The sequence below is a fragment of the Coregonus lavaretus genome (assembly GCF_964263955.1).
Source record: "Coregonus lavaretus genome assembly, chromosome: 1".
In the NCBI taxonomy this organism is placed as follows: Eukaryota; Metazoa; Chordata; class Actinopteri; order Salmoniformes; family Salmonidae; genus Coregonus; species Coregonus lavaretus.
Window position 1 is genome coordinate 80,078,528 of NC_139988.1, and position 14,580 is coordinate 80,093,107.

The 14,580-nt window shown below is 44.1% G+C and overlaps 1 protein-coding gene across 1 annotated transcript in view; it reads left to right on the top strand.

The window, feature by feature from the left end:
• Positions 1-14,580, top strand: part of LOC311111561 (formin-like protein 1) — a gene marked incomplete at its 5' end in the record, with an annotated part of 44,935 nt that overhangs the window by 7,705 nt on the left and 22,650 nt on the right. Inside the window, one exon of the mRNA XM_084154313.1 lies at positions 12,311-12,394. Within this exon, the coding sequence (XP_084010439.1) occupies positions 12,311-12,394 (84 nt within the window). The remainder of the gene's footprint in view (positions 1-12,310; positions 12,395-14,580) is intronic.

Consider the following 14,580-nt stretch of genomic DNA (forward strand, 5'->3'; position numbering starts at 1 on the left):
AGTGCGGCTGTAGAACTATCACGGCCCAGTCTGCACCAGGGGACAGCCTGTCCCAGTGTTAATAGATTAGAAACTATTAAACTATACCAGTGTCAGATGTCAATCACCTATAAGGGTGGCACTTGCAGGTATGTGTGTATGTGGGTGTTTGTGTGTGTGTGTGTTCCTGTGTGCACCTGCATGCGTGTGTGTGTGTGTGTGTGTGCACGCGTCACACCCACCATGCTCGCTCTGGATTAATATTCTATGAACAACCTATATGTTACATAATGATGCAGTGCTGATAGTGTTAAGTGCTGAAGCTGAAGCAGTTTAGCATCTAAACTACAGACATCTGCAGGATATACTGTAAGTGGTTCCAATAACAAGGTGCTTAAAGGGAAGCCTTGGCTCAACTCTGTTCACTCTCCCTATTCAAATTTACATTGAGCAGCTCTCCTCTGCACTTTGCATATCACTTTGCAAATTTCCCAGTGGCCAGTGGGGTGGTGGGTGGATGTGTAAATGTGCATCTGTGGATTCGTGTTCTGTAGATGAGCGTGTGTACGAGTGTGCGCCTGCGAATGCATGCCAGTCTGTATTTGAGTGCATGAAAACATTATTAGGATGCAGCCTACCTGTGGGTTTGGATTTTCTCACAAGTGTGTGAATTTACTTTGAGCATGTTTGTGTACACATGCGTGTATGACATTTTAGGGCACCTCTGAGAAACTGACGGTCATGTTCTTTTCTGCTCCACTGAGGAGACAGGTGATAGGTTATCAGAGAGCCAAGATGACTCCCCAGACTGTACATAGGTGGGAGTCAATCCAAGTTTCCATTACAGAACCTCATACAAAGGACCTTTGTCACTAAAGCCCCCTAAAGGCAGTTTGGTTGCCAGGTACAGCACATCAAGACTGAGTAGAGACAGTAAATATTACAAAGTCGCAGCTCCTCCACCTGAATTCAAGGCTAGAATTTGACAGCATATTCATTTCCATGGTTACTCTAGACACTGTACATACTGTATGTCAAAGTAATTTGCTATTAGTTTTATTAGGCCTAGTTTAACAAATAGCATGCAATGCAGGTTCTCATTCTCACCTTTGACCCCCCTTTCTCTAGTACACTCTTAGAGCCTCTTCACACATACTAGACATTTCGTAAAAATACCTTTGGCTACACATATTACTCAAATGTAAACTTGCGTACTTGCTACGTCTCGACCGCTATCACCGGAGGTAGCGCACGACACTCGCCTGACAGTTGCTCCCCTTGAAGCAGGGTTGTATGAACAGAATTGTCTCATTGAGCCAACACTCCTACAGTATAAATGGTAATAGCAGAGCAATGTTTTTGAATAGGTGAAATGTATAGACATTTTCCTAATATTTGATACTTTTAAAAATTGAGTTTTTACCTGAAATTGCAGGTAACAACCTGTTAAACTCTGAAATTGTCGCTGTACTGAGCCATGTAAAACTATGGAAGGCCATCCCCACCACCAACATTTTTTAGATCATACAAATAGAATATGTTTTTTCATTTGATGGGACCAGATTATTTTTCTAATCAGGTCATATGGTAAAAAAAGAACAACTCCTGGAAAAACTCCTGTCCCTAGGGAGGATGAAAACATGAAAACCCTTTACACAGACAAAGAGACCACAACTGCGATTGGACAAAAACTAAGCTCGCTGTATGCAGGGTTGCATCATGTAGGCCTTTTTGCATCTGTAATTGAAAAGATACTCATACAGTATGTCATCTCTATTGTGTTGATTGATTCATTCCAGTCAATCATTTTGGATTAAAAAGGCCTAGGTAGCCTAGTCACCCGAAGTGTGAAAATAAACCAAATTTGATCACGTTAATATTTTCTCTGAACACAAATAAATTGCCTATTTTAGGCTATTAATACATAGCTTAGGCTATAAAAACATGACGTTACATTTCCCCTGGCCAGGCCCAGATGGGATCAGATCGCATAGGCTTCTCCAGGCTACCTGCAGCTGTGGTTGATATCAGTAGGCTACAGTTGATCAGACTGAAGCACAGACTAATTGTGCACGTTGACAAATCACGAGGCAAGTTATTTAATATAATTCTTTGGGTGGCGGGTATGGGCAGTGGTGTAGTGGAGGGTATATAGTGGGTATATAGGCCGTATACCCACTTTTTTTCAGTTGGCATTGTGAATACTCACTTCTTAATCCCCACTGAGGCGTATCAAAGTAGTGTAGTGGAGGTATACGCCATATCAATTAATACGGCTGATGGAACAGATCAGAATGTTTAGCTTAAAATGTTAACAAACTATTATTTCTTATTTTAAGCACAGCATTGTGCACATGGTGGTAGGTATACGCGCGAAGGTTCCAAAATGCAATTTGGGGGAAAACATGTTCTAAAATGCGCACCACACATGCGACCTGTTTAATGGACAGAGATATAAATATCCATTAGAAAATTGCAAAATGGGGAGATCTAAAGATGCAACAACTATCATGGGTTGCTAATATGACTTCCCACTGGGCACACACTGGTTGAAACAACGTTGTTTACATGCCATTTCAATGAAATTACATTGAACCAACTTGCAACAAACTTTGAATTCATGTCTGTCCCCAGTGGGTAGGATAATGCCTTTAGCTGCTAGACAATGAAAGAAGGATGATTTGAAAACCAATAGAACAGTCAGGAGAGCGCATATGAGGAAGTGTTTTAAAATATTTCCCTCAACATTTCTATGGTCGGATTTTGGCTTGGCATGCCTCATAATATGAAGCAAAACATCCAGGTTTCAAACAACTATGGAACAGGAAAAATATAGCTAGATGCTGATAGGCCTAACCGTCTTCTGGTAGCTGGAACGGCTCCCAAATACCTACATTTTATGTTAACTAGCTACAAAGTAGCCTTTGCCTACCTGGCAGAATGATATCATAATTATTTGCATAAATAAATTTGTTTTGCAAACTCCATCTCATGTGTGCTACAGAAATACTGGTAACCAAACAACAGTGCTAGGTGCCTGCACACTTGAATAAAAAATATTTATATTTTCTTAGATTTTCCCAGACCTCAAAGGTGGTCTCCTGATGTGGTTTAAGCATTGTTGTGGACATAGAACATCCAAACCTGTGAATTTCTGACTCAGTTGACAGTCTAATTTATCTGTCTCAATAATAGACCTACTATTAGCCTACTGCACAGTACAGCTTGGGTTGGCCTGACTGTGAAAGACCAATATTGGATTTATCATTTTAGGTCATTCAGAGTACATTTTAGCAAAATTTGAGTATACCCACTTCTCCAGGCACCACTACATCACTGGGTATGGGCTTCCATATAAAACAGCTCGTTGCGGTGAATTCACTTATACTTAGGTTTTCACTCGCAATTTGCTTTTAACACATGTAATGATTTGCATGATATTGATCAAAATGAATCCTGGTTTGTTGTAATGTTGTACGGTAGGCCTACTGTACTTTTGTATTCGTATGAGAGGGTTATTCGTTCATTTTTGATAGGCTAACGTTACTTGATGAAGACATGCTGTTCTAGCAACGAACTCTGTGCTTTTGCCTTGAGATGAGAAGATAAACCTTTTAATTGTCTGCACATACATGCTTGTGAATTGTTACATTATTCAAGAATGTATTATGGTTTGGTTGCATTATTCAATAGTGCAATATGTTTTAGAAGAAACGTTTCTGTCATTGTTGAAAAGTCTGTGCTTACTCTACTGGCTAGTTGCTACTCTGATATTTCATTTGAGCTGTGGATCAAGAATGTCGCGTTGCCAGCCACAATGAAAGGTAAGTTAAGAATGTAATGTGAATTGAAAAGTAGAATTCTCGTTCGCCACGCCACTCTTCAGGCTCTCCTTCATATCTCGCCTTAGAAAAAAAGGCCCTAAAAGGGTTCTTCGGCTGTCCACATAGGAGAACCCTTTGAAGAACCCTTTTTGGTTCCAGGTAGAACAATTTTGGGTTCCATGTTACATGTAGAACCCTTTCCACATAGGGGACATCTGAAGAACCCTTTCCACATGTGGGGACATCCGAAGAACCCTTTTGGAACCCTTTTTTCTAAGAGTGTATATCCCTTTGGGGGAATGTCACCTCTAACACGCCGACTATTCCCTTTTCCCCAACTGCCAAACTGCCATATGTAGATCAGAGACAGATAAGAGCTAACTGCCCTGACTGATCCTCCTGAGTGGGCCTCTGTTAAACATAGCAGCTTACAATAATTAACCAGAAGGAAGCGATATGCTCCCAGGCTACTTGACATGGCAGCCTGGACCACACTTCTTGAGGCCTCCTGATAGCCGAGATAGACAGTGTCCTTAGAGAGTTACGGATCTAGAGCTGATTAGTCTATTTAAAGTGAATGATACAATTGGAAGTGTAGCCTAATGTCTGAGTGTCCCATTTACTTGGTTATGACAATGAAAGCAATTTGATACTATAAGCAATCACACCAGTGAAACAAGATGGTGTTTCAATGGCAGTGGTACTTTATGGGGCATGGCTGTGTATGTTTGTGTCCCTGTGTAGGAGCATGTGTCCTGTATATGTGAGGAAGGAGAGTAGGGTGGAGGTCTAATCAGTAGAATCTAATTAGAGATTAGTGCAGTTTGTCCCATCACTACTGTCTTTGAACATAGAACTCTTAAAGTGACAGGTGGTCCTATCAATGTAATGGTAAATGTGTCTACAGTACTGTAGTATGTACAGGTATGCATATACAGTATATATATATTTTTTTTTTACAGATAATTACTTAGGGTATTTTCCAGATTTTGACCACATACACAGATGCACGTCTCACATATGTAAATCTAGCTTCATGATATAAATGAGAAAGAAATTACATGTGACTTAGATCCCATAATGCCCCTACTGTACAGATAAACTACAGTACAACTCTAGTAGGTTTCTCCTCTGCATGCCCCTGTACAGGACTAGCCATCAGGCAACTCTAATCCCAGTTTATTGATCCAACATAATTTATCAAGCCTGATTTATCAGAGCGCTGGCTGTACCATTGATTTAGGATGCTGTTTGCTATTAGTTGTGCACCCATTCCCCCCATCCCCCGTGTGTGACACAAATTACTTTTAACTGACTGAGCTGATGTGTAGATAGCGGTTACAAAACTTGGGGTCGCTTCAAGACACCAAGTAGCTTGCTAGAAACAATGGGGGATTAATCAAAACCAAAAAGGTCAATAGCCTTCAGCATTAGCTCATGTCTGACTACTTGTGTGAGTTGTGCCACTGAGACCACAGGCTTTCCTGACTGTTGTCTGGGCTTGTCTGGGCTTGTCCAGGAAGTTTTTGTATGTAAAGGAAACAAGTATCAATCCTGAGAGAAACATGTATTGCTTTGGAGGCTACTTAAAAGTTAACAGAGTGACCTTGTGAAGTACAAAATGTCTCTAGTGGTGTGGGCTGACGTTTAAACAGAGTTACAGAAACGTACAGACCACAGGAGGAGGAGGAGGAGGAGGAGGAGGAGGAGGAAGGGGAGGAAGAAGAGGGGAACGAGGAGGAGGAGTGGGTTGGTGAGGTAAAGAGATAGATATGTGAGTCTCTTGTCGCCTAGCCCAGCTTCCCTGGGTGGCAGGGCTGTGTTGGGCTATAATTAGTACAGCAAGATGCGTGTGTGAGGAGCGAGGTGTTTTGGTTGGGGCGGGCAGTTGAAGCCATAGGCCCAACAATAATACATGACAGTGTGGGTATGTTAATGAACATGGAGTCTATGGGGAGGTGTGCGTGCGTGCATGTGTGCGTGTGTCTCGGGGTGAAGGATCCCATCTGCCTCGCCTCTCATTCATAACTCTCACTGTCACCAGAGGTAATGTTGGGAGTTAGAAAGAGTCCGCAAGAGACTGTGGCCTGTCAGCGGACAGTTCCACCGTCTGCAATTTATTATCATGCACATAACTTGACTTGTCATGGCAGATGCCAACCTCACGCTGACGAAGGCTGCCGCCAAAACGTGTCCGTTTGGTCTGACCTCTGCTGCTGAATAAATACATGAAAACATAATGAATATTTCAGTGAATGCAGGTTTTTCCATTCTTCAAGTAGATGCCAACCTCACCAACAAGAACCGGTTGGCTCTGCTCAGAGAAGGATAAAGTATTCCAGCCTGATCCCAGATCTGTTTGGTCACTCAATGGTCATTGTGACTAACAGCACAAACTGATCTGGGACCAGGCTAGAAGTAGTGGTAGGGGTATTCCTGGTCACCTGCTATTGTGACTGCAAAGTAAAGGCTTAGTCTAGGTAGCATGAAATAGGAAGTTTATGCAAGAGTAGAGGTAATGTGTTGGAGATGGAGAACCAGTTTACAGTAAATACTGTTTAACAAAACAAATGAAATAGTTAAGCACCTATGTAACCGCAATGAACAATGATTCCTTTATGAATGGGTACTATGTTGTCTTTCACCTTGTCTAACTGCTTAAAGTAAAGCTTTGTGTTGACACTGTTTCTGTTCTGTACTGTAGGCAGTAAAACAACAACACATTAAGTTATGGCTTTTGAGGTTCGATATCAGTGTGAATGGGGACTGTTTCACGTCTGACTTCATTCTAAAAGTCGGCTTACAATCTGTTTATAAACACCTATAATGTAAACAGTTTTTACGTTTAAATACACTGTTCATCCTTTTACATGAGTGAATACATACAATAAACCATAGGCTTTATACATGTACAGTCGTGGTCAAAAGTTTTGAGAAAGTTCGCTGCTTCAGTGTTATGAGATATTTTTGTCAGATGTTACTATGGTATACTGAAGTATAATTACATTTACATTTTACATTTTAGTCATTTAGCAGACACTCTTATCCAGAGCGACTTACAGTTAGTGAGTGCATACATTTTCGTACTGGTCCCCGTGGGAAACGAACCCACAACCCTGGCGTTGCAAGCACCATACTCTACCAACTAATTACAAGCATTCCATAAGTGTCAAAGGCTTTTATAAAAAATTACATTAAGTTAATGCAAAGAGTCAATATCTGCATTGTTGACCCTTCTTTTTCAAGACCTCTGCAATCCGCCCTGGCATGCTGTCAATTAACTTCTGGGCCACATCCTGACTGATGGCAGCCCATTCTTGCATAATCAATGATTGGAGTTTGTCAGAATTTGTGGGTTTTTGTTTGTCCACCCGCCTCTTGAGGATCGACCACAAGTTCTTAATGGGATTAAGGTCTGGGGAGTTTCCTGGCCATGGACCCAAAATGTCGACGTTTTGTTCCCTGAGCCACTTAGTTATCACTTTTGCCTTATGGCAAGGTGCTCTATCATGCACCTGTTCTTGGATGGTTGGGATAAGTTGCTCTCTGAGGATGTGTTGGTACCATTCTTTATTCATGGCTGTGTTCTTAGGCAAAATTGTGAGTGAGCCCACTCCCTTGGCTGAGAAGCAACCCCACACATGAATGGTCTCAGGATGCTTTAATGTTGGCATGATACAGGACTGATGGTAGCGCTCACCTTGTCTTCTCCGGACAAGGTGTTTTCCGGATGCCCCAAACAATCGGAAAGGGGATTCATCAGAGAAAATGACTTTACCCCAGTCCTCAGCAGTCAAATCCCTGTACCTTTTGCAGAATATCAGTCTGTCCCTGATGTTTTTCCATGAGAGAAGTTGCTTCTTTGCTGCCCTTCTTGACACCAGGCCCTCCTCCAAAAGTCTTCACCTCACTGTGCATGCAGTTGCACTCACACCTGCCTGCTGCCATTCCTGAGCAAGCTCTGCACTGGTGGTGCCCCAATCCTGCAGCTGAGTCAACTTTAGGAGACGGTCCTGGCGCTTGCTGGACTTTCTTGGGCGCCCTGACGCCTTCTTCACAACAATTGAACCTCTCTCCTTGAAGTTCTTGATGATCCGATAAATGGTTGATTTAGGTGCAATCTTACTAGCAGCAATATCCTTGACTGTGAAGCCCTTTTTGTGCAAAGCAATGATGATGGCACGTGTTTCCTTGCAGGTAACCATGGTTAACAGAGGAAGAACAATGATTTCAAGCACCACCCTCCTGTTAAAGCTTCCAGTCTGTTATTCTAACTCAATCAGCATGACAGAGTGATCTCCAGCCTTGTCCTCGTCAACACTCTCACCTGTGTTAACGAGAGAATCACTGACATGATGGCAGCTGGTCCTTTTGTGGCAGGGCTGAAATGCAGTGGAAAAGTTTTTTTGGGATTAAGTTAATTTTCATAGCAAAGAGGGACTTTGCAATTAATTGCAATTAATCTGATCACTCTTCATGACATTCCGGAGTATATGCAAATTGACATCATCAAAACTGAGGCAGCAGACTTTGTGAAAATTAGTATTTGTGTCATTCTCAAAACTTTTGACCACGACTGTAGTATGGTGAACAATGTAATAATGTTTACATGCAGACCATCTCTGTAGCTCTGTAGCTACCTGACTCTCCAATACCTTTTAAAAAATGTGTGTGAGTGAAAGTTCTGACAAGATGACGTCAGAATTATGTCACCTATCGCCACTGTCTGACGAAAACCTCGTAACTAAATCTTTGCCCTTTTGTTTTATTTTGTATTTATTGAAAGCAGTAACTTCCCTCAATATATTCGGAACATTTCATGACTAGGACCAAGAAAATGTGTTCAAAATAGCTTCTAATGTTTCCTAAATGTGTGATCGTTAATAGGAAAATATGAGAATTTATTCAATTTCCTGAAAAGTTTCTGTTTTGGAGATTAGATTTCCATCAGACAGTGATGCATACTCTCTCTAACTGTTCCCCCTTCCCCTGTCTCTCCATACCACCCTCTTAAAAAATCCGGTTAGACCTATAACCAAGTCTGTTTAGAAATGCACACTCTCCCATGTTGTGGCAACAGCACCAGGCCCCCGGGTGTAACAGGAACACTATCTGGCAGCAGTTAGGGTCGCCTGTCGGTAGTGAAATTGACCTCTGAGTCACAGGGGCCGTGACAGGGGCGACTGTATAGGAGCAGGATTGTCCCCGCCGAGTGATGCTTAATGAAATCATTGAGGTGCTGATGCATTATTGACGAGCTTGTCATAGCAACTGGCTGCACTGTGCATTCAAGGGACATTGTGTGCCTGTCTATTCACATGGCCTATTCATATGGTCAGGATTTTCAGGTGACTCATACCATCTATGATTTGCAGTGTTCACAAATACATACAGGTAACTGCCAAAATAATGGAAACACTTGCGTAAATGAGGGATACAAAGTATATTTAAAGCAGGTGCTTCCACACAGGTCTAGTTCCTGAGTTAATTAAGCAGTTAACATCCCATCATGCTAAGGGTCATGTATAAAACTGCTGGGCAGGCCATTATTTTGTCGACCTTGGCTATGCCTCCATAGGATGACAATACCCCCATCCACAGGGCACGAGTGGTCACTGAATGTTTTGATTAGCATGAAAACGATGTAAACCATATGCCATGGCCGTCTCAGTCACATTTACTTCATTTAGCAGATGCTCTTATCCAGAGCGACTTACAGTTAGTGCATTAATCTCAAGATAGCTAGGTGGGACAACCACATATCAAAAGGTATAGTTAGTACACTTTTCCTCAATAAAGTAATTATTAGCAAAGTCAGAGCTAGAAAAAGGGGGGTGGCGATTGTCAAGTGCAAGTGTTGGTTCTGGATGGGGATTGTTTACAATATTCTTTGAAGAGGTACGGTTTCAGGTGCTTTCGGAAGATGGGCAGGGGCTCTGCTGTCCTAGCTTCAGGGGGAAGCTGGTTCAACCATTGGGGTGCCAGGACAGAGAAGAGCTTGGACTTGGCTGAGCGGGAGCTGCCCTACCATAGGGGTGGGAGGGCCAAGAGACCAGAGGTGGCAGAATGGAGTGCTCGGGTTGGGGTGTAGGGTTTAAGCATAGCATGAAGGTAGGGAGGGGCAGTTCCTCTTGCTGCTTCGTAGGCAAGCACCATGGTTTTGTAGTGGATGGGAGCTTCGACTGGAAGCCAGTGGAGTGTGCGGAGGAGCGGGGTGACATGGGAGAACTTGGGAAGGTTGAAAACCAGGCAAGCTGCAGTGTTCTGGTTAAGTTGCAGGGGTTTGATGGCACTAGCGGGGAGCCCAGTCAACAGCGAGTTGCAGTAGTTCAGACGGGAGATGACAAGTGCCTGGATTAGAATCTGCGCCACTTCCTGTGTGAGGAAAGGTCGTACTCTATGGATGTTGCAGAGTATGAACCTGCTGGAGCGAGTCACTGCTTTGATGATTGCAAAGAACGACAGGGTGTTGCCCAGGGTTACGCCAAGGTTCTTTGCACTCTGGGAGGGCAACACTGGAGTTGTCAACCATGGAGAGGTCTTTGAGCGGGCAGGCCTTCCCCGGGAGGAAGAGCAGCTCCGTTTTGTTGAGGTTGAGGTTGAGGTGGTGGGCCAACATCCAAGCTAAGATATCTGCCAGGCACGCACAGATGTGTGTCGCCACTTCAGTGTCAGAAGAGGGGAAGGACAAAAATAGTTGTGTCATCCGCATAGCAATGATGGGAGACCGTCTGAGGATATGACGGAGCCAAGTGACTTGGTGTATAGAGAGAAGAGGAGAGGGCCTAGAACAGACCCCTGGGGGACAGATCCTCTCCACGTCACCTGGTAGGAGCGGCATGCCAGGTAGGATGCAATCCAAGAGTGTGCAGAGCCTGAGACGCCCTGCCCTGAGAGGGTGGAGAGGTGGATCTGATGGTTCACAGTGTTGAAGGCAGCAGATAAATCTAGGAAGATGAAAACAGGAGAGAGCGTCAGCTTTAGCAGTGCGGAGAGCCTCCGTGACACAAAGAGCTGTCTCGGTTAAATGACCGTCTTGTAGCTTGACTGGTTAGGGTCAAGAAGATAGTTCTGAGAGAGATAATGAGAGAGTTGATCAGCGACAGCACACTCAAGTGTTTTGGAATGAAAAGAAAGGGATACAGATATAAGGTCTCCAGAGATGGTCTGGAGAAGGGAGGAGGGGACGGGGTCGAGCGGGCAGGTTGTCGGGCGGCCAGACCTCACTAGACCTCACTAGTTACATGATTTTATCTGGAGAGAGACGGGAGAAAGAGGTCAAGGCGTAGGGTAGTTCTGTGTGAGTGGGACCAGTGGACTCAATAGGCTGAGTGAATGAGGAGTGGATGTAGTCAACCTTCTTTTCAAAGTGGTTGAGAAAGTCGACTGCAGAGAGGGAGAGGAGGATTAAGGAAGGAAGAGGTGGAAAAGAGTTTCCTAGGGTTAGAGGCAGAAGCTTGAAATGTAAAGTGATAGAAAGTGGCTTTAGCAGCAGATACAGAGGAAGAGAAAGTAGAGAGGGAGTGAAAGGATAATAGGGTCCTCTGGAACTTTAGTTTTCCGCTATTTTTGCTCAGCTCCCCGCAGCCCTGTTCTGTAAACTCACAATGATTCACTCAGCCACGGAGCAGGAGGGGAGGGTGAGCCGGCCGGGAGGAAAGGGGACAGTGCGAGTCATAGGATGCGGAAAGAGAGGAGAGTAGGGTCGAAGAGCCAGAATCAGGAGACAGGAGGGGGAAGGATTTGGTAGAAGGGAGAGATGATAGGATAGAAGAGGAGAGAGTAGTGGGAGAGAGAGAGAGTGAAGATTGTGACGGCGCATTACCATCTAGGTACAGTGCCTTGCAAAAGTATTCATCCGCCTTGGCGTTTTTCCTATTTTGTTACATTACTACCTGTAATTGAAATTGATTTTTGGACCCTTCCTCTCTTTCCTTCCTCGAACAACTCGGCAGAACAACTTGGCAGAACCTTCTTTGTTTCAGCAACGGTCTTAGTTTAGTTCTGGCTCATGGTGACCCAAAGCCCTATTAAGACACTTTATGTTGGTGTTTCCTTTTTTTCGGCAGTCAGTTACCTGTATATCTGCAGCATATCAGCAAGCTAAATGCCACCCAGTCATTTGTGTCTAGTTTTCAGTTGCAGTAAGAAAAGGTGATAAGATACGCTCATCACATGATGTTTTGAAGCACATCAAGTCAACTCATCATAATTGCTCCAGTAGAAACTGTTGCGACAAAACATAATTTGCCATCATTGCTTATCAAAATTCATGTTTTGATCAACACCATATGGAATCAAACTTTTTTCTGACATATGAATCCTCTCTCTCTCTCTCTCTCTCTCTCTCTCTCTCTCTCTCTCTCTCTCTCTCTCTCTCTCTCTCTCTCTCTCTCTCTCTCTCTCTCTCTCTCTCTCTCTCTCTCTCTCTCTCTCTCTCTCTCTCTCTCTCTCTCTCTCTCTCTCTCTCTCTCTCTCTCTCTCTCTCTCTCTCTCTCTCTCCGTAGAACTCCATGAATCTGCCTCCAGACAAGGTGAAGATCCTGTGTCAGTATGACAATGAGAAGAAGTGGGAACTGGTCTGTGATCAGGTGGGACTCCAACTCCACTGCACCATACAACACTACCGTACTGTGTCAATAACACCTACTGTAGATAACATTACAGTAACAGGATGTAATCATAGTTCCTAGGGGAACTTCAGAGCAGTGGAGGGAAAAACGACCCAATTGTCACACTTGACTAAAAGTAAAGATATCTTAATTGAAAATTACTCAATCAATTTTCAATCAATTTTATTTTATATAGCCCTTCTTACATCAGCTAATATCTCGAAGTGCTGTACAGAAACCCAGCCTAAAACCCCAAACAGCTAGTAATGCAGGTGTAGAAGCACGGTGGCTAGGAAAAACTCCCTAGAAAGGCGAAAACCTAGGAAGAAACCTAGAGAGGAACCAGGCTATGAGGGGTGGCCAGTCCTCTTCTGGCTGTGCCGGGTGAAGATTATAACAGAACCATGCCAAGATGTTCAAAAATGTTCATAAGTGACAAGCATGGTCAAATAATAATCAGGAATAAATCTCAGTTGGCTTTTCATAGCCGATCATTAAGAGTTGAAAACAGCAGGTCTGGGACAGGTAGGGGTTCCATAACCGCAGGCAGAACAGTTGAAACTGGAATAGCAGCAAGGCCAGGCGGACTGGGGACAGCAAGGAGTCACCACGGCCGGTAGTCCCGACGTATGGTCCTAGGGCTCAGGTCTCTCAGTTGGCTTTTCATAGCCGATCATTAAGAGTTGAAAACAGCAGGTCTGGGACAGGTAGGGGTTTCGTAACCGCAGGCAGAACAGTTGAAACTGGAATAGCAGCAAGGCCAGGCGGACTGGGGACAGCAAGGTGTCATCATGCCCGGTAGTCCTGACGTATGGTCCTAGGGCTCAGGTTCTCAGAGAGAAAGAGAGAACGAGAGAATTAGAGAGAGCATACTTAAATTCACACAGGACACTGGATAAGACAGGAGAAGTACTCCAGGTATAACCAACTAACCCCAGCCCCCCGACACATAAACTACTGCAGCATAAATACTGGAGGCTGAGACAGGAGCGGTCCGGAGACACTGTGGCCCCATCCGAAGAAACCCCCGGACAGGGCCAAACAGGAAGGATATAACCCCACCCACTCTGCCAAAGCACAGCCCCCGCACCACTAGAGGGATATCCTCAACCACCAACTTACAATCCTGAGACAAGGCCGAGTATAGCCCACAGAGGTCTCCACCACAGCACAAACCAAGGGGGGGCGCCAACCCAGACAGGAAGATCACGTCAGTAACTCAACCCACTCAAGTGACGCACCCCTCCCAGGGACGGCATGAAAGAGCACCAGCAAGCCAGTGACTCAGCCCCTGCAACAGGGTTAGAGGCAGAGAACCCCAGTGGAGAGGGGAACCGGCCTGGCAGAGACAGCAAGGGCTGTTCGTTGCTCCAGAGCCTTTCCGTTCACCTTCACACTCCTGGGCCAGACTACACTCAATCATATGACCTACTGAAGAGATAAGTCTTCAGTAAAGACTTAAAGGTTGAGACCGAGTCTGCGTCTCTCACATGGGTAGGCAGACTGTTCCATAAAAATGGAGATCTATAGGAGAAAGCCCTGCCTCCCGCTGTTTGCTTAGAAATTCTAGGGACAATTAGGAGGCCTGCGTCTTGTGACCGTAGCGTACGTATTGGTATGTACGGCAGGACCAACTCGGAAAGATAGGTAGGAGCAAGCCCATGTAACGCTTTATAGGTTAACAGTAAAACCTTGAAATCAGCCCTTGCCTTAACAGGAAGCCAGTGTAGGGAAGCTAGCACTGGAGTAATATGATCAAATTTCTTGGTTCTAGTCAGGATTCTAGCAGCCGTATTTAGCACTAACTGAAGTTTATTTAGTGCTTTATCCGGGTAGCCGGAAAATAGAGCATTGCAGTAGTCTAACCTAGAAGTAACAAATGCATGGATTAATTTTTCTGCATCATTTTTGGACAGAAAATTTCTGATTTTTGCAATGTTACGTAGATGGAAAAAAGCTGTCCTTGAAACAGTCTTGATATGTTCGTCAAAAGAGAGATCAGGGTCAAGAGTAACGCCGAGGTCCTTCACAGTTTTATTTGAGACGACTTTACAACCATCAAGATGAATTGTCAGATTTAACAGAAGATCTCTTTGTTTCTTGGGACCTAGAACAAGCATCTCTGTTTTGTCCGAGTTTAAAAGTAAAAAGTTTTCAGCCATCCA